The sequence below is a fragment of the Lemur catta genome, chromosome 2 (genome assembly GCF_020740605.2).
Source record: "Lemur catta isolate mLemCat1 chromosome 2, mLemCat1.pri, whole genome shotgun sequence".
Classification (NCBI taxonomy): domain Eukaryota; kingdom Metazoa; phylum Chordata; class Mammalia; order Primates; family Lemuridae; genus Lemur; species Lemur catta.
In genome coordinates this window covers 18,474,527-18,489,923 of record NC_059129.1, presented here as the reverse complement: position 1 = coordinate 18,489,923, position 15,397 = coordinate 18,474,527, and the positions used below count along the sequence as shown (strand labels likewise).

The 15,397-nt window shown below is 56.4% G+C and overlaps 1 protein-coding gene and 1 long non-coding RNA gene across 2 annotated transcripts in view; one reads left to right on the top strand and one right to left on the bottom strand.

The window, feature by feature from the left end:
- The first annotated feature begins 1,096 nt into the window (after positions 1–1,096).
- Positions 1,097–15,397, top strand: part of ATP2A1 (ATPase sarcoplasmic/endoplasmic reticulum Ca2+ transporting 1) — a 16,311-nt gene continuing 2,010 nt past the window's right edge. Inside the window, exons 1-17 of the mRNA XM_045542877.1 lie at positions 1,097–1,412; positions 1,760–1,777; positions 2,157–2,239; positions 3,585–3,689; positions 4,385–4,523; positions 6,313–6,393; positions 7,291–7,376; positions 7,530–7,827; positions 8,016–8,182; positions 10,706–10,794; positions 11,038–11,140; positions 11,384–11,515; positions 13,039–13,164; positions 13,292–13,510; positions 14,417–14,752; positions 14,865–15,085; positions 15,189–15,391. Of these exons, the coding sequence (XP_045398833.1) occupies positions 1,295–1,412; positions 1,760–1,777; positions 2,157–2,239; positions 3,585–3,689; positions 4,385–4,523; positions 6,313–6,393; positions 7,291–7,376; positions 7,530–7,827; positions 8,016–8,182; positions 10,706–10,794; positions 11,038–11,140; positions 11,384–11,515; positions 13,039–13,164; positions 13,292–13,510; positions 14,417–14,752; positions 14,865–15,085; positions 15,189–15,391 (2,524 nt within the window). The 5' untranslated portion in view covers positions 1,097–1,294. The remainder of the gene's footprint in view (positions 1,413–1,759; positions 1,778–2,156; positions 2,240–3,584; positions 3,690–4,384; positions 4,524–6,312; positions 6,394–7,290; positions 7,377–7,529; positions 7,828–8,015; positions 8,183–10,705; positions 10,795–11,037; positions 11,141–11,383; positions 11,516–13,038; positions 13,165–13,291; positions 13,511–14,416; positions 14,753–14,864; positions 15,086–15,188; positions 15,392–15,397) is intronic.
- Positions 12,561–14,630, bottom strand: LOC123632524. Its single transcript, XR_006733384.1, has 3 exons — positions 14,423–14,630; positions 13,611–14,013; positions 12,561–13,138 (listed from the first exon to the last, which is right to left on the bottom strand). It is a non-coding gene; the product is annotated as an uncharacterized LOC123632524 (long non-coding RNA).

The following is a 15,397-nucleotide window of genomic DNA, read 5'->3' as shown; positions in this document are numbered from 1 at the left end:
TCTTCTGTCCTCATTTCCCCTAGATGTGTCCCAGAAATCTGCGCCCACCATTCCTTCGGTCTGGAGCGTCTGCCTTACCCGGCTTCCCCAGCCCCCTTCCTTGCTGCCTGTCAGCGGGGCATGCCCGACCCCCATTGCCCCCAACGACAGATGCAGTGGCAGAGTGGAGTGAGGACCAGGCACCCCTGTGCTCTGCCATGTGAACCTCTTGGGTTAAAGAGAGTGCGGTGTGGGGTGAGGTGACCCTCATTCCATGACTTGGGGTGACCCCTGCCCTCATCCTCAAACAGTTATCCTTCCCCCTCTGCCATCAGCACATTCTGTAGCCTCTTGGGTTACCTGGCTGCCTGGGTGTCCCATTTTCTTGGCGGGGGGATACGCTGTCAGGGATGGGGGGGCCCTGAAGGCTGTGTTCCCAGAGGCTGAGTTAGAGCAATGGGGGGAGAGACAGGCAGTGCAGCGCTGGCTTTGCTCACCCGGGCCTGGACACTAAATCCCTTGTTGATGGCTGTGGCAACCCCTCCCTAGGGTAGGGTTACCATCTTCTGCCCTGTCCCCTTGACCCTCTCCCCTCCTTACTTCCCCTGTCCCTCTAGAGCCACTTCCTCTAGCCCCTAAAAGATGTCTTCCCTGCTTCAGTGCCCCAAGGCTTGGAGTACCTCTGCCACTCATTCACAACTAGCTGAGGGAGAAGGAGACTGGGCAATGGCAACAGGCTCGGGGCAGATGGGGCAGGAAGGGGGTGTGTGGAAAGTGAAAGGTGAGGCCAGGGTGTGGAAGAGGCCTTAAGGGAAGAGCCGGGGGGATGAGTTTGGAACAGGAAATTCAGTGCAACTGGGGAAGTCGAGGCACCTGGGGGTGAGGTCAGTAGCAGATGACAGAAAGTGAAGTCTCCCTGCCCCCCCCATTCCTGGGGCTGGGGCCACCTTTGCTTCCCTCATGAGTGACATCTCAGGCTGCAGCCCCACTGTTCCCCCTCTGTCAGCAGAAATATCTCTCTACTGACCCCTCCTGCTGGAGTCTCAGCCAGCCAATCCTTGATCTAGGGGAGGGGGGAGCCCGGGCCCCCCCCACTCCCTCATAAGGACCAGCTGGGGGCCGGGGGGGTGGCCGGCTGCTGCAAGTGGGACGGGGGTCAGAACTTCATAGAGGAAAGAAAAACCTGGGGGGGGGGCAGGAGAGGAAAAGGAGGAAACCCAGGCAAACAGGCAGGTGGACACACTGAGGAAGGACCCCACGAGTGAGAAGCCCCCAGAAGAACACACCGCACCCTGGCCCCCAGGAAGGGAGCACAATGGATGCCGCACACGCCAAGACCACAGAGGAATGTTTGGCCTATTTTGGGGTGAGCGAGACCACAGGCCTCACCCCGGACCAAGTTAAGCGGCATCTGGAAAAATACGGCCCCAATGGTGAGTGTCCCTTGGAGGAAAGGCTGGTAACGCCCTCCTGCAACCCCAACACACACACACACACACGCACACACACGCATGCACACACAAAGTTTCTCCCTCCAGAGTATCTTAGGGAAGAGCTGGGCCATGGTCCAATGATTGCAGGGGGAAGAGCATACTGAGAAAAGAGGGTGCCTGAGATCTAGAGTTTTGGGAGGTTTTGTGGGATGACCTTGATGAACCTCGGATGCCCTTTTGGCAGCCTGATTCTCTTACCTTTGCCACAAAGTCCTGGATGTGGGGGGCATGAGGCCAAACCCCAAAATGAATATGTCCTTTTCTTCTTTTTCCTTTTTCCTGGGAAGAGCTCCCTGCTGAGGAAGGTAAGTTACTGGAATCCCTGGGCTCTCATAAATAACCCTCCCTCCTCACTGTGTCCCATTCCCTTCTCCATAGACTCCCTGGGGCAAATACCCCTCCCCAGTGATTAGAGTCCTGGGGGTGGGGGGTACTTTCTCCTGGAGGCATCTAACCATTGAACAACTAACTGCCTACCACTTGGAGGAGCCTGTTTTTGGACTCCTGGCGAGCTCCCTCGGCCCTTCTCGCCTACCAAGCTGCCTGCCCATCACCCTGGAGCCTCCCCGCTCCAGGCCGGAACTCAGGGCACTCCGGTCCCTGGACCCCAGCCTGCACGCGCAGTCCCAGACCCTCATCCTCTAGACCTTAACTCCGGGCCCCTCTCCGTGCCTCTTCCCCCAGGGAAGTCCCTGTGGGAGTTGGTGGTAGAGCAGTTTGAAGACCTCCTGGTGCGGATTCTTCTCCTGGCCGCCTGCATTTCCTTTGTAAGTGTGAGAGGGCGTCTGGGGCTGGCTGGGGGTGTGAGCGGGGGGCATCAGGGGCGTCTGCTCGCGGCAGAGGACAGCGGGGCTCCCAGTCACCCGCTCCTCTAGCCCAAGCCGCGAGCATCCTACTTTACAGACGGGGCGGGGCGGGGCTGAGTCGCGTCCTCCCCTGTCCTCCCCTACGCCCCACAGGCGGGTTTTATTTTAAGCTTTAAGGGTGTTCTCGGCCAAAACACTGAAGCTAAGCCACCCTCGCAGCTTGAAGGGCTTGGAGGGCTCGGGTTACCCCCCAAGCGCTGGGCTCGCAGCAGGGCTCTAATGCCGACTGCGGCTCCGCGGCCACTGCCTCTCCCGGCATGCCCCGGGCCGCCCGCTCCACCAATCCCCGAGCCTCCTGGCACCCCTGCCCCGCCCTCCCCGGCCTCCTGACGCTGATTGGTCGGGGGAAAGACTCGCTCATCGAGGCGGGAAAGCTAGCGTGCGAGGGTGACTCCGGACACGCCCCAAGGCCCCGCGCCCTGGCCCGCCCCCATCCGGGCTGGGACTCTGGATCGCTCTCCTCCCTGCCCAGCCTGACTTGCCGCCACCGCTTCCCCGCCCTCCTCGGGGCCTGCCACCTCTCCTGCCGGGCCGTTCCCCTACTTCCTACAGCACCCACGACCCCAGCAGTCCGGCCTTAGTATCTCAGTCCTGCTGGAAGACGAGACTCTGGGGACAAAAAAGGCTCCCTGTGCCTTGGTCTCCTTAAGGGAGGCCCCGTCCGTCCCTGAGTACAAGCTGGCAGGGCCTCACTCCTCCCGTCTCAGATTTGCTCCTTGACATTTGCCTGTGTCTGTAGCCTGGCAGTGGCAACAGCTGGGGCGGGGCGTGTACAGGAGGCCCCAGTAATACTATCCCCCCTCCTGCTCCCTCGTGAAATCGGAGCTCCCTTGCCTTGGCGGTGGGGGAGGGCTGCGGGTGGGCCAGGCGCCCACGAGGACCACAGGGTTTTTCCTATGGGTTTTGGCTCCCTCGGGATGGATGTGGCTATGGGGGTAGTTGGCCTGGGTGGCCCCTGATGCTGGCTTTCAAGCCGGCGACACAGCCAGGGGAACCTGAAAGCATTCGCAGTTAATCCCCAAGTTGTGCATGTCTGTGCCCGCCTGTTCCCGCTGAATAACGGCAGTGGCGGTGCGTGCCGAGTCTGAGCCCGGAGTGTGCAGAGCCTCAGACAGATGTTGCCCTGCCCTGTTGGCACCTGCACATGGTCTCACCTCCGCAGTGGCCTTTGGAATCCTTCCAATTCCTTTCTTCACCCTTTTTGGGGGCTTTATTACCTGTCATTCTCCTCTCCCCTGCTTCCCAGGTGCTGGCCTGGTTTGAGGAAGGTGAAGAGACCATCACTGCCTTTGTTGAACCCTTTGTCATCCTGTTGATCCTCATTGCCAATGCCATCGTGGGGGTTTGGCAGGTTAGTTTCAACCTCTCCTCGCTCCTTCATGTCCCAACACTGAACATGAAGCCAACCCTCCCTCCAACCTCCTCCATCACTTCCCCAGGGCTTGCCTTTTCCTCGGGTCCTATCGCCCGGTTTGGAAGTGGGATAGGGTGTTGGGGAAAAGGTGGGAAAATGTGACCCACTGTCACTTGCTGGCTATATGACCCTGAGCAAGTTTCCTTCATCCTGAGCCTCAGTTTCCTCATCCATAAAATGGGGCTAATAATCCCATCCCTTGGGCTCATGGTGAAATCAAACAAGATGATGAGTGTGCCTAGTATAGACTTAGGAATTCAATAGATGTTAGTTTGATTTCCTTCTTCTTCTTATCTGTCTACTCTACTTTTTCTGTCCCCTGCTTTCTGATTTTTCTTTCCCCAAAACCCTCTCGCCTGCTTTTAGCCGTAGGTGACAGTTTCCTCAACACCCCCCCCACACACACAAATATGCACACCCACACCCCTGCCTTCATGTGGGGTTTTGTCTCCTCCCTTGTGCCAGGAGCCAGAACTGCATGACCCTGCCTCCTGTGCGATGTCCCTGTTTCCCCCAGGATCCTGGTCACTGCTCCTCCATCTGTACCCCCCCCACTCCCCAAATAGTCCTCTCCCCTATCCAGGAGCTTCCTTCCTTTGATGGCCCTCCTCTCCCCTGCCCTGTCCCCTCAGGAGCGTAACGCAGAGAATGCCATCGAGGCTCTGAAGGAATATGAACCCGAGATGGGGAAGGTCTACCGGGCTGACCGCAAGGCAGTGCAAAGGATCAAGGCTCGGGACATCGTCCCAGGGGACATTGTAGAGGTGGCCGGTGAGTGTTGGGAATGGGTGGTCCAGGATGGGAGGCCGTGGGTCCAAGGCCAAGAAGAAGGTGGGGGCTGGTCAACCCCTGACCCTGGTGTCCAGGAGGATGGTGGAGTCTGCTTCTCCTTCCCAGACTCCTCAGAAGGTCAGCCCGGGGCATTCCGGCCACGGCACCTTCTCGCCGTCAGCCTCAGCAGGAACAGCCAGTCCTGTCCCTGAAGCTGCAGGCAGACCCCCTGCTCCCCCTGCTCTCGGCCAGCACTTGCAAGCAACAGGTGGAACCCGGGCCGTGCCAACAGCCCCGTCTCCACCCCCTCCCGAGGAGGCCTGGCTTCCCTCTCCTTCCACCCACCCCCAAGCTTGGTCAGCTTTCAGTCTTGACCTCTCGGTGCCCTTGAGGCCTCTCAGAGGGGAAGGAGCGAGTGTGGAAGGGAGGAGGGAGGCTGAAGTCTCAAGCCCCCGGCCATGTAAGGGAAACTCAGGCCCAGCAGAGAGCACGGGACCTGGGAGGAGGGGAGCTCAAGGAGGTGCCCCGCCCCTCCGGTGAGGGACACTTAATGCCTGACCAGGGAGGGGTGGGGGCCGGGTGGCTAAGATTACTGGGATTCTGCCCCCTTCAGCGGTTTTTATATTTGCCCCGCACAGGCCTTCTCACAACTCCAGGCCCCTGGCAGGCGGAGTAGACCTCCCTAGGCCTCCTTCCCTCCACCAGACGCCCACGTCACTGCCCCGGGAAGCTGAGGGAGAGGGAGCAGGGGCGGGCTGAAGACCCCGGTGCCCCATGGCAGGGCTGTCCTACCGTGGTGACAGTGTGGAGTCAATGCCATAAGCATCTATAAATATCACTCAGGCTTGGGTGTCAGGGTGTCCCATCTGTACCTCCCCCTCTCCTCCATCCTCCATCCACTTCCTCTGGCACAGGAGGGACCTTAGAAATGGAGGGAAAGGAGAGCGGTGGGACCCTGTCCCCAGTACCACCCATGGGCTCAGGCGGAGCTGGGCAGAGGCCCTGGGAGGTGTGTATCCTCCTGCAAAGGCCTCTGAGTCTGGGGGGCGTCGGCCTCTTCAGCCCCTCCCAAGGTGGTTTCTGTGGTCGCCCTGCCCCAGCTGTGCATCCCCCCCAGCTCCACAGCATGTCGCTTTTCCTGCTCCCTCACACCTGTCCCGTCTGTCTCCCCAGCTCACTCGGCCTGGCTCCCTGCCTGCCCTCAGATGCTCAGGCCAGGCTGGCACGGTTCGGTCACCAACCTGCGCCCCCCTCCCTCCTCCATCCCCTGCTCACACCTCCCTCTCACTCTCTTGTCTCCAGCTGCACCCTCCACTCGTTCTCTCAGTTGACCTTGATTTTCTCAATTCCCGTGTTTTCTTCTGTCTCTTCCTGCCTTCCCTGGCTGTCCCCTTCACTCTCACCCTGATGTCACCTCTCACCCTGTTTTCTCTGAGTCTTTTTCTTGTCTTTCCCTCCCCACCTTTCTCACTCTCGTCTCCCTGTCTGTTTCACCCATTCTCAGTTTTAGTGTCTTGTCCTACAGTTGGACTGTCCCTAAGTTTCCCTTGAGTCACTCAGCGTGCATTTGTCGAGCACATAGCGTGTGTCAGGCAGGATGCAGGCACTCCCCTCCCAGGGCTCACGGCGGGAAGAGAAGCCATTGACAAGGGGACAGCAGGGATGGGCGCTACAACAGGGGTCCCTGAGACCTGCAGGATTGATGAGAGGGTATCAGACATGGATGGGGTTTTTCTTGGGAAGGAAGAGAACTCCATTCTCAACTGACCTCACTCTTCTCTCTCTGCAGTGGGGGACAAAGTCCCTGCAGACATCCGCATCCTCTCCATCAAGTCCACCACGCTCCGGGTGGACCAGTCCATCCTGACAGGTCTGCTGGCCCGGCGGGGGGGAAGGAGAAGGGGGAGGGTGCAGGGAGGACAGCTGGGTGGACAGACAGGGACGGAGTCCAGGTGGACAGAGAACCCCAGCGCAAGGCCTCTCCTGGCTCCGTGGTGGCGGCAGTGTCAGTCGTGGTCAACTTGGTTCACTCTGTCACAAGCCTGAAACACAAGGGGTCATGGAAGAGGGCCAGACGATTGTGCCCATTCTCTATGTGGCCATCAGCCCACCCCTTCCCCATGGACACAGGGGTGTATACACCCAGAGAACTGTCCTGTCTCCTCCGATGTCCTCAAAAGTCCTCAAAGGAGGAACCATAAGTTTCTAGGACAAGATGGTTCAGATGCAATTAAAACCATGGCTGCTTCTGTTTCTCCCCTGGGAAGGAGAGTGTGATGAGTAGAGAACATTCTCCATGGCTCTGTGGTTCAAGGCGGCAAGGGCGGGCTGGCCCAGGGTGACTGCCCTGAGCCCCCGCTATTAGGGTGAGGGAGGCAAGGTCCCAAGGGCGGGGACCCCTGCCTCCCAGGCACGTGCTTGACAGCTGACAACGCACTTTCAGACACATCAGCTTATTTGATTTCCACCAAGACATTGCTCTGAAGTGCACATATTCTTGTCCCCGTTTTACAGGGGAGCAAATGGAAGTTAAGTGACCAAAGTCACGCAGCTTGTAAGTGGTCATGCTGGGGCTAGGACCAAGGTCTTTTTGTTCTAAGTGCAGTGGACCTCCCATTACCTCCAGGGACTTCCTCCAGAGTCCAGACGTCCTCCAGGATGGCTGGTCCTCATCAGGCCCTGTCTTGCTGAGCAGGGAGGGAGTCAGGAGTGAGAGGTCAGGGAGGACATGGTGTCATCTGAAAACCCCTTGGCCCCTTCTCCACAGGCGAGTCTGTATCCGTAATCAAGCACACAGAGCCTGTCCCTGACCCCCGTGCTGTCAACCAGGACAAGAAGAACATGCTTTTCTCGGTGAGCAATCCAGGACCAGCTGTCACGTGCCCCAGCCGGAGACCCTGGTTTGGGAGAAGCATGGCGGTGTGAGAAGAGATGAGGCTCTTGGCTGGGGGGATGTGACATGAGGGTCACCTCTCACCTGATTTCTGGCCTCTTATCCTTCCCCAGGGCACCAACATCGCCGCCGGCAAGGCCTTGGGCATCGTGGCCACCACCGGCGTGGGCACCGAGATTGGGAAGATCCGAGACCAAATGGCGGCCACCGAACAGGATAAGACCCCCCTGCAGCAGAAGCTGGATGAGTTCGGGGAGCAGCTCTCCAAGGTCATTTCCCTCATCTGCGTGGCTGTCTGGCTCATCAACATCGGCCACTTCAACGATCCCGTCCACGGGGGCTCCTGGTTCCGGGGAGCCATCTACTACTTCAAGATTGCCGTGGCCCTGGCTGTGGCTGCAATCCCAGAAGGTATGGAGCCTTCTTTCTCCTCCCGTTTGCTAATCTCACCTGCAAAGACCCTTTTTCCAAGTAAGGTAATATTGATGAGTCCCAGAGATTAGGACCCGGTATCTTCGGGGGCCGTTATGTAGCCAACCACACTGGTCTCCCTCCCGCCCCCCATACTGTCCACTCAGCTCCTCCCTCCGTCCCCGCAGGTCTGCCTGCCGTGATCACCACCTGCCTGGCCTTGGGCACCCGCCGGATGGCCAAGAAGAACGCCATCGTGAGGAGCCTGCCCTCCGTGGAAACCCTGGGCTGCACCTCTGTCATTTGCTCCGACAAGACAGGCACCCTCACCACCAACCAGATGTCCGTCTGCAAGGTCAGGAGCAGTGTGGGCGGTGTTCCCCGTCAGAGGGACGCCTTTTGGGGTGACATGAGCTCTCGAGATACGGGGTTGTCCCTTCATCATTTTGGCCTGTGCAACACTCGAAGGGCAGATAGAGCAGCATCCTGCCGGCGATGAGAGCGTCAGAGAGGACTGTGCAACAGCCAGACGGCTCGCTGTGGCCACTGTCCCCGTGCCAGACACTGCCACGCGTGGTTTCTAAACCTCCGTAATAGCCCGTTCAGGGGAAGGTCTCTTTAACCCCGGTTTTCAGAGGAGGAAACTGAGCCCTGGGAGATTTGGTGACTTGCCCAAAGATCCACGGTTAATAAGCAGCAGAGTTGAGTTTCAAACCCAAGTCTGTGTGGCCCCAAAGCTCCTGCCTGTGCAGCTCACTGCTCTTGAGAATGGTCACTCCACGACAGAGCCCAGCAAGCTGGCCATCCTGATCTTGTATAGCCTTGCCTAAACCAGGGCTCCTTTTTTTTTTTTTTTTTTTTTTTTTTTTGAGACAGAGTCTCACTCTGTTGCCCAGGCTAGAGTGAGTGCCATGGCGTCAGCCTAGCTCACAGCAACCTCAAACTCCTGGGCTCAAGCGATCCTCCTGCCTCAGCCTCCCAAGTAGCTGGGACTACAGGCACGTGCCACCATCCCTGACTAATTTTTTCTATATATTTTTAGTTGTCCAGCTAATTTCCTTCTATTTTTAGTAGAGACGGGGTCTTGCTCTTTCTCAGGCTGGTCTCGAACTCCTGAGCTCAAACGATCCTCCCGCCTCGGCCTCCCAGAGAGCTAGGATTACAGGAGTGAGCCACTGCACCTGGCCTAATATTTTAAATGAATAAAATAAAGCACATAGGATTCTGTTTTAAAAATACATAGGAAAAATATGTAGGATTACACAGGAAATCAATGATTGAAATACAGTTATATCAAAATATTTTAAAAACAAATTTGTAATTTGAACATAGATGCTTTATTAATGCATTAAATAGCAAGTTCTACCAGTGGATCTGAGAACTATCATAATGTTGAAGCAGTGATGAACGTGAATTATGCTATTTTGAGAGATCTGCGACAACAGTGATATGATAGGAGGAAGGTATCGGTGATTATATTGGTGACAAAGTCACAGTTTTGGTAATACTAATGTGGTCCCTTCACTGCATGCGTAACTGGAAGGAAATGCTAAATGTCAGCTAGAGAAAATATAAAGGATGTCATTTTTTGACTATCTAAGTTCATGGACTATTTGAGGGGCCATTTGTGGACCCCAGGCAAAGAACCCCTGCCCTAAACAGAGTCCTGCGGAACAGTATGTCCATGAAATATAAATTTCTATTCTGAGGCCGGGCGCGGTGGCTCATGCCTGCAATCCTAGCACTCCGGGAGGCCTAGGCGGGTGGATCGTTTGAGCTCAGGAGTTCCAGACCAGCCTGAGCAAGAGCGAGACCCTGTCTCTACTAAAAATAGAAATTATCTGGACAACTAAAAATATATATAGAAAAAATAAGCTGGGCATGGTGGTGCATGCCTGTAGTCCCAGTTACTCGGGAGGCTGAGGCAGGAGGATCGCTTGAGCCCAAGAGTTTGAGGTTGCTGTGAGCTAGGCTGACGCCATGGCACTCTAGCCCGGGCAACAGAGTGAGACTCTGTCTCAAAAAAAAAAAAAAAATTGCTCTTCTGAGAAGCAGAGGCTGGGTGGGCTTCGGGCGAGAAAGGCTGCACCTTTGGGCCCTTGGGGAGATCCACAATGCTTATTGGCATCAGAAAACTATGGAGAAGGCTGACTGTGTAAAGAAGATGGATTCCACCTTGTTTATTTTTATTTTTATTTTTTGGCATAGTGAGGCACTTCCAAAAGATTCCACCTTGTTTAACCTACAGTTTGCTAAGTTTTTATTTGACCACAGAATTTTTAGTCTTGGTATCCGTCTTTACCATTTCTGCTTTTGAGAATGAAAAGCCTGATGGATCCCTTTTGCGCTGGCTCTGGGTTCGGGGTGGGCCACTGATCTCTGGGCACTGCCTTCTCCCCAGCCCTCTGGGGCACAGGCCACAAAGCCAGGCCGCAGGCTGATATGACTCGGCTCTTATCGTGGTTCATAAAAATGAATTCATTGCCCACATTTGAAAGTCAAGAGATTTCATAGGAAAATAACTTGAATTTCTAGCTCTTTTTGCAAAACTGGAAGATCTGGCCACGGCGGGCTGGTGCTGTCCATGGGCCAGGCGCTAACAGGTGGGCTGTTAGCCGCAGTCCTCACCACACCTTATTATGTTCCTTTTATTTTATTAATGGATCTAAAGCAGCTCCAGTGTGGCTTGCAGTAACTTCCTGTTTTAAGGCCGGCGACACAGAACGTGGACAATGGTTGCCGAGGCGCGGTGGGAAGGGGGTGATGCAGGGAGGGGCAAGGACAGGCAAAGGCGGGGGCAATGGCAGGACGTTTGGTTAGTTTGCTGGGAGGGTCAATGTCAGGTGGACATCCGTGTGCGTGCCCTTCTCCCCTGCAGATGTTCATCATCGACAAGGTGGACGGGGACATCTGCTTGCTGAACGAGTTCTCCATCACCGGTTCCACCTACGCTCCAGAGGGAGAGGTGTAAGTTGCCCCAACGTCCTCTCCCAGGATTCCTGCCCCTGCCCCATCGCCACCTCTCTCCCTGGGGCCCTCCTCCTGGTCTGGTCTTCCTTTCTCTCTGCCCTTCCTCCTCCAACCTGTGCTCTCCCACTCCTGATGGCCAAGTTGCCACCTGCCCACCTGTCCTTCCGGCTCTCCCTGAGCTCTCATTCCCTGTTCTTCTTCACTGTCTCTGCCCCTTCCTCCCTCCCCACCGGCTGCCAGCTTGAAGAATGATAAGCCAGTCCGGACAGGGCAGTATGATGGGCTGGTGGAGTTGGCCACCATTTGTGCCCTCTGCAATGACTCCTCCTTGGACTTCAATGAGGTAACCCCCCAGCCCCAAAGCAGCCCTCCTTCCCCTTCTGATTGGTTCAGAGTCTGGGCCTCGTCTGCAGGCCAGGAGGAAGGGGTCGGAGGACGGGGCCCAGAACACCAAGTCCTCTGCTGGGGTGCGAGGCCAGGGAGTGGTTTGCTTCCTTCTCTCTCTAGGTTGGGAGGAGGGTGTGACAGGTGGGAGCATGGAGCAGGCAGCTCAGGTGCCAACTTCTTCCTCCTCTGCCCACCTCAGGCCAAAGGCGTCTATGAGAAGGTGGGCGAGGCCACTGAGACAGCGCTCACCACCCTGGTGGAGAAAATGAATGTGTTCAACACCGACGTGAAGAGCCTCTCGAAGGTGGAGAGGGCCAATGCCTGCAACTCAGTGAGTCTGGGGACCCCCACCCTGGGGCCTTCTTTGCCCCATGTCATGCAGGCCAGGATCTAAGCCACCTTAGGGGGCAGAGGCGGAGCAGGCAGGGCAGGGCCTTGTGCCTGTGCTGGGACTCCAAGCAGGCTGGTAGACGGCCTCCCATAGCTTGTCTGGGCCAGGCCGGCTGTGGGTGGGACCTACTGCCCCTGGAGCTGGCCCTCGCCCTCTGCTGCCTGGCTGCAGTGCCCCGGATGGATGGGTGGATGGATTTACTTACTTTACTTACTTACAGAGTCTGGCTCTGTTGCCTGAGCTAGAGTGCCGTGGCATTAGCCTAGCTCACAGCAACCTCAAACGCCTGGGCTCAAGCAATCCTCCTGCCTCAGCCTCCCGAGTAGCTGGGACTATAGGCATGCACCACCATGCCCAGCTAGGTTTTTCTATATATATTTTTAGTTGTCCAGATAATTTCTATTTTTAGTAGAGATGGGGTCTCGCTCTTGCTCAGGCTGGTCTCGAACTCCTGACCTCAAGTGATCTCCCGCCTCGGCCTCTCAGAGTGCTAGGATTACAGGCGTGAGCCACTGTGCCCAGCCCCACAGTGGATTTAAGATCACTCTGCCTTTGTGTCCCAAGTTGAAATGGACAGAGCTGGACACAGAACCTGCAGTGACCCATCCCGGGGCAGCCCTGATGTCAACTATGACCCCTTTGTGTCTAGAAGCACGCTCGTTTTCATCAGAGGTCAAGTCCCAATTTAGGATTTGAGAAATATGGCTGCTGTCCCTACAGGGAAGACTGTCCTTGTCCAGACGAACCAGGCTAATTCTGTTACTGTCACTCTGAGTTCTATTGACATTTACTGAATGTCTATATTGAGTTCTTCTCGCTAAGGAATTATATTCCCCACATCTCTCTTCTTTTTTTTTGTTTGTTTTTTGGGTTTTTTTGTATATGCAAGATGCTCATTGCTGCTTTAATATAACAAAAAAAACCCAAATATCTATCAATAGACGATTAATTTTTAAAAATTTACAAATGATAATACAAATATAAATTTGTTTTAACTTTTTGTTATTTTTGTTTTATTTTGTGGAGAAATATACACGATGCATTCAGTGAAAAAACGCTTTCATTGATTTTTATGAAGTGCTTATTTATCACCGAGCACCAGGCACAAGGCCTGCACTGTCCAATCACCACACGTGGTTATTTACATTTAAATTCATTCAAATTCAAAAAAGGTAATAATTCAGTTCTTCAATCACGCTGGCCACACCTCCAGGGCTCCACAGTGATTGCTGGGTTCCACGACGTGGGACAGTGAGGATTAGAGAACATTTCTACCATCACTGAAAGTCCTACTGGATGCTGCCACATGAGGCCATCCTGTTTGTGTTGTGCTTTAGACTAGACACCAGCCCTGAAATTCTCTCTTTCTTCTCAGCCTCAGCTTGCAGTCTACTCTGACCTCCAGATCCTTTTTGACTATTTTAGAAGGCCTGGTCTCCCTGTCTGTGTCTTCTCTCTCCCAGGTGATCCGTCAGCTCATGAAGAAGGAATTCACCCTGGAGTTCTCCCGAGACAGAAAGTCCATGTCTGTCTACTGTTCCCCAGCCAAATCTTCCCGGGCCGCTGTGGGCAACAAGATGTTTGTCAAGGTCAGAAACAGGAATGTGCCTCAGCCTCCTCTTCTTCCTAATCCTGGACCCTTCTCCTACCTGTGCTTCCTCTCCCTGCGCCCTGGAAGACAGGTGGGGGTCTCTGAATGCCGTCCTGGTCTCCCAGGGTGCACCCGAGGGGGTCATTGACCGCTGCAACTACGTGCGTGTGGGCACCACCCGGGTGCCGCTGACAATGCCAGTGAAGGACAAGATCATGTCGGTGATCAAGGAGTGGGGCACTGGCCGGGACACCCTGCGCTGCCTGGCCCTGGCCACCCGAGACACCCCCCCCAAGCGAGAGGAGATGGTTCTGGATGACTCTGCCAGGTTCATGGAGTACGAGGTGAGCTGATGGGAGCCTCCCTCGTCCTGGAGCCGGCCAAGGGTCAGGTTTCCAATCGTCTGCCTCGTACCCTCCACCACCCTGGTCATTTCCTACCTACCTTGTCAGTCAAATCAGTGGGTCCATAGCACAGGCCATAGGATCACAGGACGTTAGAGTTTGAAGGAACCCTGGGAGTTGTCTAGTCCAGTGCTACTGTAAGTGTGATCTGGGAGCCAGGCACGGCGGCTCGTGCCTGTAGTCCCAGCGCTCAGGAGGCCGAATCGCTTGAGCCCAGGAGTTTGAGGTTGCAGTGAGCTGTGATTGAGCCGCTGCACTCCAGCCTGGGTGACAGAGCAAGACGGACCCGCCTTTGACGCGGTGAGGCACGTGCACCAGAACAGGAATTGATGTCATGCGACACACTGCAGGGCTCGGAGGACGAGTTTTCCATAGTGAGACTGTCTCGAGGCTGCTCAAGGCCTGTTCTGGCGCAGGCTCCTGACTTGTGGGGGACTGACACCCTGAATGGTACCAAAGTCCCCTCCCTTAATTTTACAGAAGGAAGATAGTGTCCCAGCAGGTAACAGGGGATTTGCTCAAAGTCATGGGCCAAGTGGTGGCACTGAAAGCAGAAACTGCTGCCCTCACTGCCAGCTCGCAGTGTCTTTCTATGAAAGACACGATCTGGACCTGTCATGGGCCTGGCCCCAGCAGGCCCTGCAAGCACACAGATGAAAGAGAAACGTCTCCTGCTTCTGAGCGCCAAGGCCCCGCTGAGCTCTGACACCAGGCCCCGAGGCTGCAGCCCAGGGCTCGGGCTCTCCCCGGCTTCCCGAACTTTCACCCCATCCCACCCCACCAGCCTCCTCCCGGGCTCGTTTTTCAAATCCCTCCCTGACCCGTCGCTCCCTGCTGTCCCCCCAGACAGACCTGACGTTCGTCGGTGTGGTAGGCATGTTGGACCCCCCGCGCAAGGAGGTCACCGGCTCTATCCAGCTGTGCCGGGATGCTGGGATCCGAGTGATCATGATCACTGGGGACAACAAGGGCACAGCCATTGCCATCTGCCGACGAATTGGCATCTTCGGGGAGAACGAGGAGGTGGCAGACCGTGCCTACACGGGCCGAGAGTTTGACGACCTGCCCCTGGCTGAGCAGCGGGAAGCCTGCCGCCGCGCCTGCTGCTTTGCCCGCGTGGAGCCCACGCACAAGTCGAAGATCGTGGAGTACCTGCAGTCCTTCGATGAGATCACGGCCATGGTGAGACCCCCACGGGGCTGCGTGACCGGCATGGGGAGTGTGGGGTGGGCCCAGGGCGGGAGACGCACGAGGAGGAGATGGATTCAGCCCTGAGCCCCCCCACCCCCCTCAGACAGGCGATGGCGTCAACGACGCCCCTGCCCTGAAGAAGGCCGAGATCGGCATTGCCATGGGCTCTGGCACTGCCGTGGCCAAGACTGCCTCTGAGATGGTGCTGGCCGATGACAACTTCTCCACCATCGTGGCTGCCGTGGAGGAGGGCCGCGCCATCTACAACAACATGAAGCAGTTCATCCGCTACCTCATCTCCTCCAACGTGGGCGAGGTGGTCTGGTGAGCGCCCGGGGCGGGCATCCCAGGGGAAGTGGGGGCTGGGCAGGGGGGTGGCCACAGGTCTGGGAGGCGGGACAGACGTGCAACTACCTCCTTCCGGCAGCATCTTCCTGACAGCCGCGCTGGGGCTGCCTGAGGCCCTGATCCCTGTGCAGCTGCTGTGGGTAAACTTGGTGACCGATGGGCTCCCTGCCACCGCCCTGGGCTTCAACCCACCAGACTTGGATATCATGGACAGGCCCCCCCGGAGCCCCAAGGAACCCCTCATCAGTGGCTGGCTCTTCTTCCGCTACATGGCAATTGGGGGTGAGC